General features: G+C 41.3%; 2 protein-coding genes across 5 annotated transcripts in view; both read left to right on the top strand.

Moving 5' to 3' along the window:
* The window catches only part of LOC115863846 (zinc-regulated GTPase metalloprotein activator 1A), a 43,429-nt gene extending 42,314 nt beyond the window's left edge, over positions 1 to 1,115 (top strand). For all 3 annotated transcript variants that reach the window (XM_060300870.1, XM_030877058.2, XM_030877057.2), the window contains 2 exons: positions 137 to 266; positions 799 to 1,115. In XM_060300870.1, the coding sequence (XP_060156853.1) occupies positions 137 to 266; positions 799 to 869 (201 nt within the window). In that variant the 3' untranslated portion in view covers positions 870 to 1,115. The remainder of the gene's footprint in view (positions 1 to 136; positions 267 to 798) is intronic.
* A 6,290-nt stretch (positions 1,116 to 7,405) lies between these two features.
* On the top strand, positions 7,406 to 11,240 carry LOC115863844 (forkhead box protein D4-like 1). 2 transcript variants are annotated; one of them, XM_060299978.1, is made up of 2 exons: positions 7,406 to 10,458; positions 10,545 to 11,240. In XM_060299978.1, the coding sequence occupies exons 1-2, from the start codon at positions 9,360 to 9,362 to the stop codon at positions 10,682 to 10,684; spliced, it is 1,239 nt and encodes a 412-aa protein (XP_060155961.1). In that variant the 5' UTR covers positions 7,406 to 9,359; the 3' UTR covers positions 10,685 to 11,240. The 2 variants fall into 2 exon arrangements, with proteins under 2 accessions (XP_060155961.1, XP_030732916.2); XM_030877056.2 differs by having other exon boundaries at positions 7,406 to 11,240.
* Positions 11,241 to 12,672: the final 1,432 nt, after the last annotated feature.

Below are 12,672 nucleotides of genomic sequence, written 5' to 3'. Positions count from 1 at the left end.
TAAGTAATTTTAACAGCATCTCCTTTATGAGTTTGTATTTTAAAAAGAAATGGGAGTAATTAATCCATTAACATTGATGCTCGATTTCTGCTTTTAAATTCAAACTGTGGCTGATTGCTCATTCTCCTCTGAGCAGGGGCTGGTGTCGATCAAAGACAAACCACAACAAGTGATTGTCCAGGGCGTCCATGAGCTGTATGATCTGGAGGAGACACCAGTGAGCTGGGAAGACGACAGTGAGAGAACAAATCGATTGGTCTTTATTGGTAAGTGACAAACAGTTAACTTTTTTTTAAATTGAAGTATAGTTGATTTACAATGTTGTGTTATTTTCAGGTGTACAGCAAAGTGATTTAGTTATACATACATATATATCTATTTTTTTCAGATTCTTTATCCTTATAAACAGTTAAATTTCTAAAGCAAAAGAGAGAGAGAGAGAGAGAGAGAGAGAGAAAGGGATATAATGTGCTACGTAAGCAGTACTAACCAATCTGAACCTCTTTTGTAAATCTGAATAAGCTTGTGGTTAATGTATTTGTCTTAATTATGAGATAACATCATAAGAACTTGTTAAGCCTTTTACTCTTCTTCAAATAATTTTAGAAAAGTGATTAATCCAAATGCCAACTTGGTTCTAAGGGACTTAATTAGAAAGTTAAGGAAGGAATCATTAATTACTGTTGTTTTTATAAATTTCTGAAGATCATGAAGCATTTAATGATCTGGACTTGATAGGTAAACTGTGTCATTTTAGTAAGCATCATATACTCATACCATGTTTTGTTCTGTTTGCAGGCAGGAATTTAGATAAGGATATTCTTAAACAACTATTTATAGCTACTGTGACTGAAACAGAAAATCAATGAACAACACATTTCAAAGAAGATCAAGTTTGTCCATAACACTAGAAGCATCACCAAAAGGATTGGATGATAAAATTGGGAATAAGTTTCCTATTGGATGTATTTCAAGCATCTATTCTTTGCATTACTTCTCTTACGAATTCCAGTGTAAACTTTAAAATAGTATTTATTTTATAGAATACATACAACATAGTAAATCAGTATTATAAAACATTTGATATTCATACAATAAAATACACTGTCCTCTGACTTTTTTTTGTGGACAGATGATTCATAAACATATCTTGCAGAATTGGCTTTGGAGTTTACATATGCTGAATTTCTCACTCATGGAAGTTATAATAATAATAATGGGAAAACTTACTTCAACATTGTCATTTTCCCTTAGAACTTCAGCTGATTGCGTGGATGTAATTTTATTGTTAATAACAAAAATTTTTAAAAACAATGTCACCATTTTTATTAAAGGAAATAAAGCGTTTACAGTGGTAGAGACTTATAAGTGGAAGAAACCTAAATCAAAGAAATTAACTGAAACTTTCTCTTATTCTTAGATTCTAAGCCTTACTGGTAGTCAGTGTAATGGAACTTCAGCCATTCACTTTGTAATATATTTCAAAGATTTCAATTGTAGAGCTTTTAATTTTAGAGTAGATTTTAGTTTTAAAGTAGATTTTACTACTGGTATTAAATTCATCTTTTTTTTTAAAACTTATTTATTTTTCAATATAAACTAAAAAGTGACAAGGTATAAAACTTCAGATGTAAATGCATTTAACTTTTGATAATTTAACAATCTTTATATAAATGGTAAGCGTGTAAGTATACAATGGATTACTTTTCTCTTCTTCCTGCTAAAGCCCAGGTCAGCTTAACTATATTCAGATTGTAAGAGAAAGGCATTAAATGGAATTTAAAGAAGAGTTAATGGTTGTTAAATATCAGAAGGCTGTCAGAATGGCTTTTGGAATATTTTTTCAGAACTTTAAGTCAAAATTACATCTATGTATCTTGAATGGTTCCAGTAGTTGGAGGCAGGCTAATTGATTAGATTATCTATCTCCCGTCCCCTGTGTTCTGTACCTTTTTAATATAACTTCTCTATGTTCATCCATTTGCCTCCTGAATCTATTCTCTTAACTTGTGGTTGAGAGAATACGCTTATTTTGTGGCAGCCAATTGCCTGATAGAAAGTCAGCTGATTTTTGAGTCAGATCTTTAATTCTAGGGCTTTAATTCCAGCTCTGCTGCTTCTTGGCTGTATAATCTTGGGCAAAGTATTTCTCTGAGATTAGTTTTCTTACTTTAAAGTGGACAGTGATAATATCAAACATTCAAGCTTGTTGTGAGGGTTAAATAGGTTTGTAATACACCCAGCTCAGCTCTTGGCCCACAACAGAGCATAGATAAATGTTTTCTCCTTCCTAACAATTTCAATTTGTTTTATAATTAATGTAGTCATGATAATACTTCATAATGTTCATTGGCAAATAATAAGTATTTAGATTCATCTGTTCTAGGCCATGAGAAAGGGCTTATAATTAATGGTACTGTTGTGGGAGACATGTTTGAAGTAATATTAATCTAAACTCTTAAAAATCTGTTTTAAACTGATAAATATTTGGTTTTTTTCTTTATAATATATTAATCTTTAAATATTTTTCTTCACAAAAGTATTGCATGACTACATTTGTGTTGTAAAACACAAGCATTACAGATGAAGTCAGTCTCTCCTGACCTTTCTCCTTCAGTCACTGTCACTTCTGGGTAAGCAGTGTTGTCAGTTTAATGTCTATCCTTTTAGATGTTTCTTTTCACTTATGCACACATTATGGTTTACATTGTTTCCCAAAGTGAATTATTTTCCAATAATAAAGCTATCATTTAAGGAATTTCTTTGGGAAACTTACAAACTTGCCATAAATATCCTCAAGGAAAGATTTTTATAATGTGTGTTTTAAATAAAAAATCATTCTTTACATATTATAATGCAGTTTGCTCTTTAAAAAAAACTATTAATCTTAGATCTTTCCATGACAATGCATATAAATATGTCTTTAACTGCTGGACAGAAATTCATAGTATAGCATAGAATACATTTCTTTAAAAAAACATTCATTGAGAGCTTCCAAGTTTGCCCAGTATTAGTGCTGGGGCTGAAACTGCACATGATGGTTAAAAGCCAGGTTTGTATTGCTTACATTCTAATGGAGGGATATAAATAAGTGAGAAAATACGAGGTGCCTGAAGAAGGCTGATAAAAATCAAAACTGAGTTTAGAATGAGTGGGCATGAAAAGCCTTTCTGAGGAGAAGTGGCTTTTTTGTTTTTGGTGGGTTGGGGCTGTTTTAGAACTTTTTGATAATCCCAATGTCACAAAGATCTTTCCTATGTTTTCTTTTAGGAACTTAATAATTTTAGCTCTTAACATTTAGCATCATGATCCATTTCAAGTTAATTGTTCCATCGTTATGTCTTGAAAACTCTTTTGCCCTTTGAATGAGCTTTTTGCACCTTTGCTGAAAATCACGTGGCGTGTGTGTGTGTGTGTGTGTGTGTGTGTGTGTGTATGTTTTCATGGACATTATTTTCATTCATCTGTCCTTATGGCACTACCACACTGTCCTGATAACTTTAGCCTTAGAGTAAGTTTTGAAATTAGGTAGTGTAAATATTCCAATCTTGTTTATCTTTTTCAGAGTTGTTACAGCTATTTTAGGTATTTTTGTTTTCAATATAAATTTTATCATTTACATGTCAGTTTCTTCAAAAAGGCTGCTAGGATTTTAACTGAATTGAATTCAATCTATAGTACAATTTGGTGAAAATTGTCATTTTTTAAAAAACTTTCTTATTGAGGTGACGTTAGCTTTTAACATTATATAAGTTTCACGTGTACAACATTATATTTTTACTTCTGTATACACTACAGTGTGCTCACCACCAAAAATTTAGTTTCCATCCTTCTCCATACAGTTTAGTTTCCTTCCCCTTCCCCTCTGGTAACCATTGCTCTGCTCTCTGTATCCATGTGTTTTGTTTTGTTTTGCTCATTTATTTGTTTTGTTAGTTTGTTTTTTATATTCCACAGATGAGTGAAATCCTACAGTATTTGTCTTTCTCTAACTTATTTCACTTAGCGTAATGAACCTCAAGGTTCATCCAGGTTGCCAGAGGTGGCTTTTAAGTTGAGAACAGAGTTAAAAGGAGTCATTGATGCAAAGTCAGGGAGAAGATTCTACACAGAGGGAGCAAGCAGTGGAGAGGGCCTTTAGGTGGGAACCCGTATAGTGTGCTGGAAGACCGGGAAGAAGGCAAGTGTGATGGAAGGTTCGAAAGCCAGGGTAGGAGGTGGGATTGGAGTTGTGAGCTAGGGCCGGGCTTTTTGCTTACAGGACAGAGCAAAATATTTGGTTTATTCTGAAAGCCCTGGGAAGTGGCTGAAGGGCTTTGAGCTGGACAAGTGATGTGGTTGTGATCACCGTGGCAGATGAACTAGTTGTTCCTGTTTTTGAAATTGCAGACAGTGCTGCAGTGAACATCATTATGTGCGCCTCTTTGTTTTTATATGAGAATGTTTCTCTGGAAGAGATATGTAAGGGTGGAATCACTGGCTTCCAGGATATGCACATTTAAAGTTCTTAACAGATACTGATAAATTGCCTTCCCAAATGGCTGTACCTTCTTGCCCTAAAACAGGAGTGTATGAAAGTACCCTTTTTTCCAAACCTAGCTAACACATTTTTTTTTTTTTTTTTTTTTTTGCGGTACGCGGGCCTCTCACTGTTGTGGCCTCTCCCGTTGCAGAGCACAGGCTCCGGACGCTCAGGCTCAGTGGCCATGGCTCATGGGCCTAGCCGCTCCGTGGCATATGGGATCTTCCCGGACCGGGGCACGAACCCATGTCCCCTGCATGGGCAGGCAGACTCTCAACCACTGCACCACCAGGGAAGCCCTAGCTAACACATTTTAACCTTTGCCATTCTGGATGGAATGGCATCTCACTGTTTTAATTTAGATTATTTTTTACTGTATTTTTATGTTATTTATAAGTTCTTTTAAATATGCATTGCCCTGTTCTTCGTTCTTATTTTTCCCAAAATGAAGTATTTTTCAGTGATCAGAGACATTACCAGTTTAACCTGTACTTCAGAGGGGTTTGGAACCTCCAATAGATATCCTCGAGAGAAGATTTTATTTTTATAATGGAAATCACTAACAAATAAATAACATGGGCCATTATTCTGCTAACCATAGAAAATTTTCAGGGTATTATGATTATGGTAATGATGATAATCAGGGTTTAGCCATAGTTCATCTCTAAGTTTATAGTTTACTGAGTAATATATAGGATAAATTACTAAGTCTCTCTAAACCTTTGCTTCCTTATTCATAAAGTTCAGGTGCAAATCTCTCAGGGATTAAATTTAAAGTACCCTGACTATAGAGTTTCAGTAAATGTAAATTCTCCTTTTCCAGCAAGACTTGATAATACATTCAAGCTTCTGCACAGCTTCTTACATGATTCTTTCCTAGGCTTTTCCAGCTTTTAGTGAAAGGGGCAAGAACATTAGTACTGAGTGTAAGATAGCTGTGGGAAGGGTCAGCCCAGGGGGTGAGGGAAGGCCAGGGATTGAAAGGGTCTCTAATTCCTAATAGATTATGAAGTTTGAAGGGAATTAACAAAATAAAGCTAAAAGGCTTTTAAACATTTGTGGGCTTGGTTGCTTGCTACAAATTGAATAAATGTCTCCTTTGGATTAGTAATATAGGTGGAAAATTATATTTTAAGATTTCTTTGAAAAGGACTTTCCCAGTTCTAGAAATGCCATACATTGTGGAGGTGATACTGAAAGAAGTGAATTCTGTCTTTGAATGTCTAGCAACTTGCCCTACTTTGATGAGAAAGAAGAACTAGACTTTTTTCTCAGAATTAGTCTTAATATTAGAATCAACTTATTTAAAGTTAGAATCAACTTGGTTGATAACTGAATTGCCTTTAACTTTCAGAGCGAAATGGAGAGAGATCAGACATCCTCTTTACTGTACAGTAGTTTAGAGAGGTTGGTTTTTCAAAGTGGGACGGATGGCATTTATGACCCCCTGATAGATTTGTTCAGGAAAAAAAAACCTATTCAGTGTTAGGAAAGAAGTAATCTCCAAATATTATTGAGTGCCCACTATGCACCGGACCCCATGTTAAATGTTTTAGTGTTTCATGAGCAAAAAGTAACACAACATTAAAGAATTAATCAGGTGGGACAGAAAGAGTCCCCCCACCCTTTTTTTTTCCTTAAGGAATTACTTGCCATAATGGAGTATCTCCAAAGAACTCAACTTAGTTTTCCTTGATACAGCTATTTATTTTTACATTGATATATTTTGTATATTAATATTATTTAGATATAATTAGCAAAAAAATTTACCCTTAAAATACAATTCATGGCTTTAGTATATCCACAGGTAGTGGCAACCAGTACCACTATCTATCAGTAATTCCAGAACATTTTCATAGCTCTCAAACTCTGTATCCATTAGCAGTTAATCCCCATTTCCCCCTGCCCCTGTTCCCCAGCAGCTACTTGTCTACTTTCTGTCTCTAGATTTGCCTGTTGGGACTCCTTTCACCTACCATAATGTTTTCAAGGTTCATCCATGTTGTTGCATGTATCAGCATTTTGTTTCTTTTTATTGCTGAATAAAATTCTATTTATCTACCACATTTTGTTCATCTACTCAGTTGATAGACATTTGAGTTTCTACTTTTTGGCTACTAGGCCCTTTTTCTCCCATTTAATTTTTTGATAAAATAGAATTTTCAGAACAGTTTTACATTTACAGAAAAATGAAGCAGAGCAGATAGTAGAAGGGAATTCCCATATCCATCCACCCTCCTCCACCCCCCCACCATGACTACATGGGTAGTCATGTCTCCCATTTTTATCACCTCATATCAAGGGTACATACTATCAACCTGATTTATGACTGTTGATGTTGACATTGATTACCTGACACCTGGCTGAAACCTTTGTCAGGTTTCTCCACGGTAACTTATTCCCCCTGCCCCCACTTCATATGGTTCTCTTTGGAAGGAAGTCCTTGTGCATTGCCCACAGTGAGAGACTGGGGGGTTATGCTCTACCTCCTAGCGGGTGGAATATCTACATAATGTATTTGGAAGTTTTCTGCAAGGGAGATTTGCCTCTTTCCCCCATGTATTAATTTACTCAGTTATCTACTTTTTATCAGTATAGACACATGAATATTTTATGCTTTGGTTAATAATCTAATACTATATTTTGATGCTCTAATTGCCCCAGCTTTGGCCATTGGCAGCTCGTTCTTGTCTCCCAGGGCCCTCTTTGACATACTTCCATCATTGGGGGTGGTTTTGCCTTTTTTTTTTTTTTTTTTTAGTGCCCTTACTTTTCTCCTTTCATTTTTAAATAACCCAAATCCCCATAGAAGTTGACTGTAGGAAAACTAACAATGCTCCCTTTCCCAGGTAATCGGATTCCTATGCTGATGGAAGAAATGTGCCTTACCTACAGGGGGTTGAGCGGGAGGCATCTGGGAATCTAAGGCTGAATAAGACACCTGTCCCAGCCCTCCTGAAGCTTAGTTTAATAGATCACACAAGTAGTAATTGGTTAATTTGGGATTCAAACACAAATCTGTTAGGCTCGAAAACTTCTGTTATTTGTTCTACTTTAACAAACTACATACAACTGAGAAGCCTTAGAGGGTAAACACCTCAGAAATAGAGGATAAGACTTTAAAAAGACTTGTAAGAAAGCTGTTTTCAAAATTTTATCCTGAAGAAACTAACTCCTTTAAGCTATTTTTTGTTATATTAGCTGGCTTCTGATTTCTCACTGAAAATTTGTTGTCATTTTACAAACTCTAATAGAAGATTTACTATGTAACAATCAATGGCATAATACAATATTTTTATGCTGAATTTTTATTAGATGCCACCTCAAATTCTTTTCACAAGTAGGTATTAAATTATGAGTATATACTGTTAGTATTTTACCATAGGATACCTGGTGATATAACACACATTAAATGATATTGCACTGCACTGCTACTTTATTCTCTGAACTAATTTAACTGAAGCCAATCTAAAAATCATGTTACTTCCAAGGATGTCAAGTGACTTAAACAGAGCGTCTCTGTCATCTTGTTCTCTAGTGTGAGAAAGGAATGATGACCTGGTGAATTAGTTTAAGACACTGAAACTGCAGCCCTTTTTTGCCTCCTATAAGTTTCAAGATTAGAATTTTTTATTATAGTAAAAAGTGCTTAATGTTGGCTTTTTTTTTTAAGAAGGAAGAAGGGAGAGAGAGAAAGAGACGGAGTCTCAGACTGGGTGTATACTTTGGAGTTGTTGGGCCATTTTTGTGAAAAGGATATTTCAAACTGGGTTTGTACTGGTTGGTATGCAGCAAAATCAGTTTAGTTGGTCATGGCCATTAAAAAATGAAAGAATATCTGATCACTTGTTTTATGAAACTCATTTTAGTTATATAAGTCTATGCAAGATCGTGGTGTAAAATTTACTTCATACTGAGGTTAAATGTTCAAAGAAGTTGAGAATCACTGCTGGACGGGGACTTCTCTCTAGCCCTCCTGCTTTCTTTCCCTCCACCCTGAACTTCCACAACCTCATGACAGGACATTTCAGTCTTTTCTGAAAACTCGGGTCAGGGAAAGCATTTTGGGAAGCTGAGGTGTCCGGTAGGAGGGACGAGGCCACACCCTCTCACACTCCACTCTGAGCTCCGGAATGTAGTAAGAACATTAAAAATATTTCAGCTCCTCATTCTGAGTGGAGGACACAATCCGCCAGTGAAAGTGGGTAACTAAGCAGCTATGAAACACAAAAACATATTTACTGTTACACATTCTTTTACAGCCAAACACCGTGTATATTTTAGTGCCCTCTCCCACCTCCTATTTTTATCCTTCAGGAGAGAGGCCTGAATATGGAGGTGGCCTTAGATTGTCGGGTACATATTTTCCTACCCCCTTTTTCATCTGCGCGGTTTTCAAAGTGCGTTAACAGAGCCTATGCAACTCCTGGCGCAATTGGCTAGCTGAGCCTGAGGAGTGAAGCACCTTCCTTGCTGGCTAAGGAGGGGGCCAGCTGAAGGCTCTTGCCGCGTCGGGTAATGCTCAAAGGACCCTCATCGCTGGACGGCGTCGGGAGGAAGGAAGAGCGCTCTGAGGTAGGGCAAGAAAGGGTATAAAGGGGGACGGGGGAGTCCACCACACAAGGACTCAGAAGAAGCCTCAATAAAAGGCAAAGTGCATCTTTGCCGGATGGTGTAGGAAAGGAGAAATCGGCAGAAGAAAAAGAACACCACCTAAAAGGGTAACCTCGAGCGTCTCTGCTTCTTGGAACACTCTTAACACAGGCTTCCAGCCCAGCCCACCCAGAGCCAGGTGAGCGGCCGCCACCTCTCCGGCATCTGCAAGACCTGCTCCTTCATGAACTTGCCAAGAGCGGAGCGCCTTCGCTCCACACCTCCGCGCAGCCTCCGGGGCTCCGATAGGGAAGACGGTGCGATCGATATCCTGGGAGAGGAGGAAGATGAAGAAGAGGAGGAGGAAGAGGAAGACGAGGAACCCGAGGGAAGCCAGCGGCTCCTAGAGCTGCTGCACCAGCCGGAGCCGCAGAAGGCGCGGCGGGGCGCGGGCGCGGGTGCGCTTCCCGGAGAGCCCACCGAGAGCGGCGGCGGTGGCCCAAGCGACTCCTCCGAGTTTGGCCCCAAGTTCGGGGCACCGATGGGGTCTGCGGCAGCCTCTGCGGGCGCCCCGCAGCCGGCGAAGCCCCCCTACTCATACATCGCGCTCATCACCATGGCCATTCTGCAGAGCCCACACAAGCGCCTCACGCTCAGCGGCATCTGCGCCTTCATCAGTGGCCGCTTCCCTTACTACCGTCGCAAGTTCCCCGCCTGGCAAAACAGCATCCGCCACAACCTCTCGCTCAACGACTGCTTCGTCAAAATCCCCCGGGAGCCGGGACACCCTGGCAAGGGCAACTACTGGAGCCTGGACCCCGCCTCCCAGGACATGTTCGACAACGGCAGCTTCCTTCGGCGCCGGAAGCGCTTCAAGCGTCACCACCCGCCTCCGGTAGCCCACCTGCACCACCCCTTCCCCCTGCCCGCTGCGCCCGCCGCCCTGCATGCCCCCTACCCGGGCATGCTGCTCGGGCCCCCGGCCCCGCCGCAGCCTGTCCCGGGGGCCTATCCCGCCTCCACTCCCGGGAGCCGCCCGTGCGCGCTGCTGCATCCTCATCCCCTCCGCTACCTGCTGCTCTCTGCCCCGGCCTACGCTGAGGCGTCCAGGAAAGCGCAAGGCGCGGATCTGGTGACCCCCAGCGCCCTTCCGGCGCTGCAGCCCACGCTAGGCTCCCAGCCTTGGGAGGAGGGCAAGGGCCCGGCGTCGCGGCCGGCAGGCGGATGCACCTCCTTCAGCATCGAGAGTATCCTGCAAGGGGTCCGGGGAGCTGGTACAGGCGCCGCTCAGAGTCTGCCCCCGACCCCGTGGGGTTACCGCCACCTGCTGCAGCGCCCGTCGTGCCTGTTGCATCCTCAGGCCGCTGCCCCCTTGCTCCACGTCTCCGCCGCCGCCGCATCCGCTGCCCGGACGATTTTGCAGCAGCAGCAGCAGCAGCAGCAGCAGCAGCAGCAGCAGCAGCAGCACTCTGCCAGCGGCTGCGCTCCCAGCAAGGGCGCTCTGCTGGGCCGGCACCTGTCCGCCACAGCGGCGCTCCTGGGGTGTCAGCCTGGAGTAGAGGGCTCTAGGCTGACGTCGCTGGTCGCCCTTTCGGGCGGAGAGGGGACCTCACCGGCCTTTTGAATAGCACCCACACCTGCCCTGGACCCGACTCCTTGGGGCGGACGGGGAGCCAACCTGGAGGGCGGAGCCACCCGGGGTCACGATCTCCTCGCCGCCTGCCCTGGCGCACTCCACCTTCCACAGCCGGGACCAAGAGTGTGTACCTGCATCCTACAGCGGAGCAACCACTAATTTCGGTTCGCAGCGAAATACTTACAGAGGAAAAGTGGTTATTGTTCCCTTAAGACAACCTGAACGTAAATGTTCGATGGCGTCAGCGTCGAACATTTCTTTTCCAGCCTCCAGTCGTGACTTCCAAGGCTGTTCCGATTTGCACATTTCCAGAGGAACTATGAACGTGAGTGGGGCATTTTGTTCTGTTATTAAAAGAAAAACAAAGAAAATAAATCGTCCAATGCACAACGTTTCCCCCATCTTCATTCCCTAGGAACTGCAAGTATTATTCCCAAATCCAGCGCAGAATCCTTGTGCCCTTTTTGTCTTCCTGAAATCAATGTGTAATATGAGTAGAATTTTAATTTCAGAGGATTTATTTCTGATCTGTATGTCTGATGTGCCATCTTCCGTGGAGAGGTGTTAAAATTAAAGCTAACTATATGGACTAAATAAAGGGCTAAATCATTACACAACATTGTTTATTTTATATTACTTCGCCTACTAAATGGAACTTATTTTAAAACTTAGTTTTTTCCTCCCAGTTAAACAATTGTTTTACAATTCATATTCATTATAGACGTCAGAAACAATCCATTTTCAAAATGTTTTTTAAAACTTCCGAATATTTGAAGTTGAAAAAATTCTGGCTTTTAAAATATGGGATTTAGTATGTATGAAATCTATAAGTGAAAAATAATTAGAGGTCATCTAAATATATTCTCCATTTACTTTCCATCTTTCTAAAGCGTTGATTTTTCTCCTGAATTAGCTGAAGGGCGATTTGACATGAATCTTAGATGTGGTGGCCAAAGTTTATTCGGGAAAAATAAAAGGCAATTTAAAAAATTAGAAATGTCAAAACTAGGGCCCAGAGAAAAGGGGAATATCAAATGAAGCACTCCGATCCCGGACATTTGCAATTTAAAAAACTCCCAGGTCAGGTACCTTCTAGGAACTTCTATTCCCTTTCTTTCGAACAGAAAGAACTTTCTCTCTCTTTCGAAAAAATTTCTGAACTTTGCAACCAGAAAGGTCTCACTGTATTCGGTTTCAGGTGACTGGGTGGGAGGCAAACAAGACGAAAATGTCCATCAAGAAATACTCCCGCCAGAGAACGCAAATTTCTAGAGACCCTGCAGCTCTCAAGGTCCTGACCAGGGCTCACGTTTCAAAAGAACTGTATTCCGCACGGGTTTGGAGGAAGTTCCCCCCCCCCCGTGAGTGTAAGAAGCTCGTGCCCCCTCATCTACTCTTCAGCCCCAGTTTTGAATTTCTCATTCCAGGAAGGAGGGAACATATAGAGACACACATTTTCACAGCCGTTTAATTGGCCCATTTTTACTCCAGCTTCTCATCTCCATCCCTTCACTCGGAACTTCTGCCTACGACCCCCACTGACTCCTGGCTTGCAGTAGTTCGTTCCGAGGGTGTTCTGGAAAGTTCCCAAGCCCAACCCTTGGTAGCCGCCATTCTCGAGCTTCCGATTCAATTGCCCTCGCTCTGCACCTGCAGCCTTCGCCCGCAGGGCAAGCACCACCGGTTGACTACGTCGGCCCCTATCCTGGGCTAGCAGGAGATCCTCCAAACCCCCTTCATCCCCTTCATCCCCCTCTCCCTCCTTAGGCTTTGCCAAATCGTGAACTCAGTCTGTCTCGCCCTCATTACCTCAGCTTTAAGATCCTTTTAGCAAATTCTGCGGGTTGAGGCTCACCTAAGAGTTTGGAAACAAGGGAGAATATAAAGGGAGCCTATTTCACGCCAACAACACACCCGTTCA

Source organism: Globicephala melas, chromosome 6 (assembly GCF_963455315.2).
Source record: "Globicephala melas chromosome 6, mGloMel1.2, whole genome shotgun sequence".
In the NCBI taxonomy this organism is placed as follows: Eukaryota; Metazoa; Chordata; class Mammalia; order Artiodactyla; family Delphinidae; genus Globicephala; species Globicephala melas.
Note: the sequence above shows the minus strand (reverse complement) of the source record. Positions and strands in the feature narration are given on the sequence as shown.

Excerpts from the sequence above, each read along its gene's own strand:
- LOC115863844 (XM_030877056.2), top strand. The coding sequence starts at position 9,360 with ATGAACTTGCCAAGAGCGGAGCGCCTTCGCTCCACACCTCCGCGCAGC.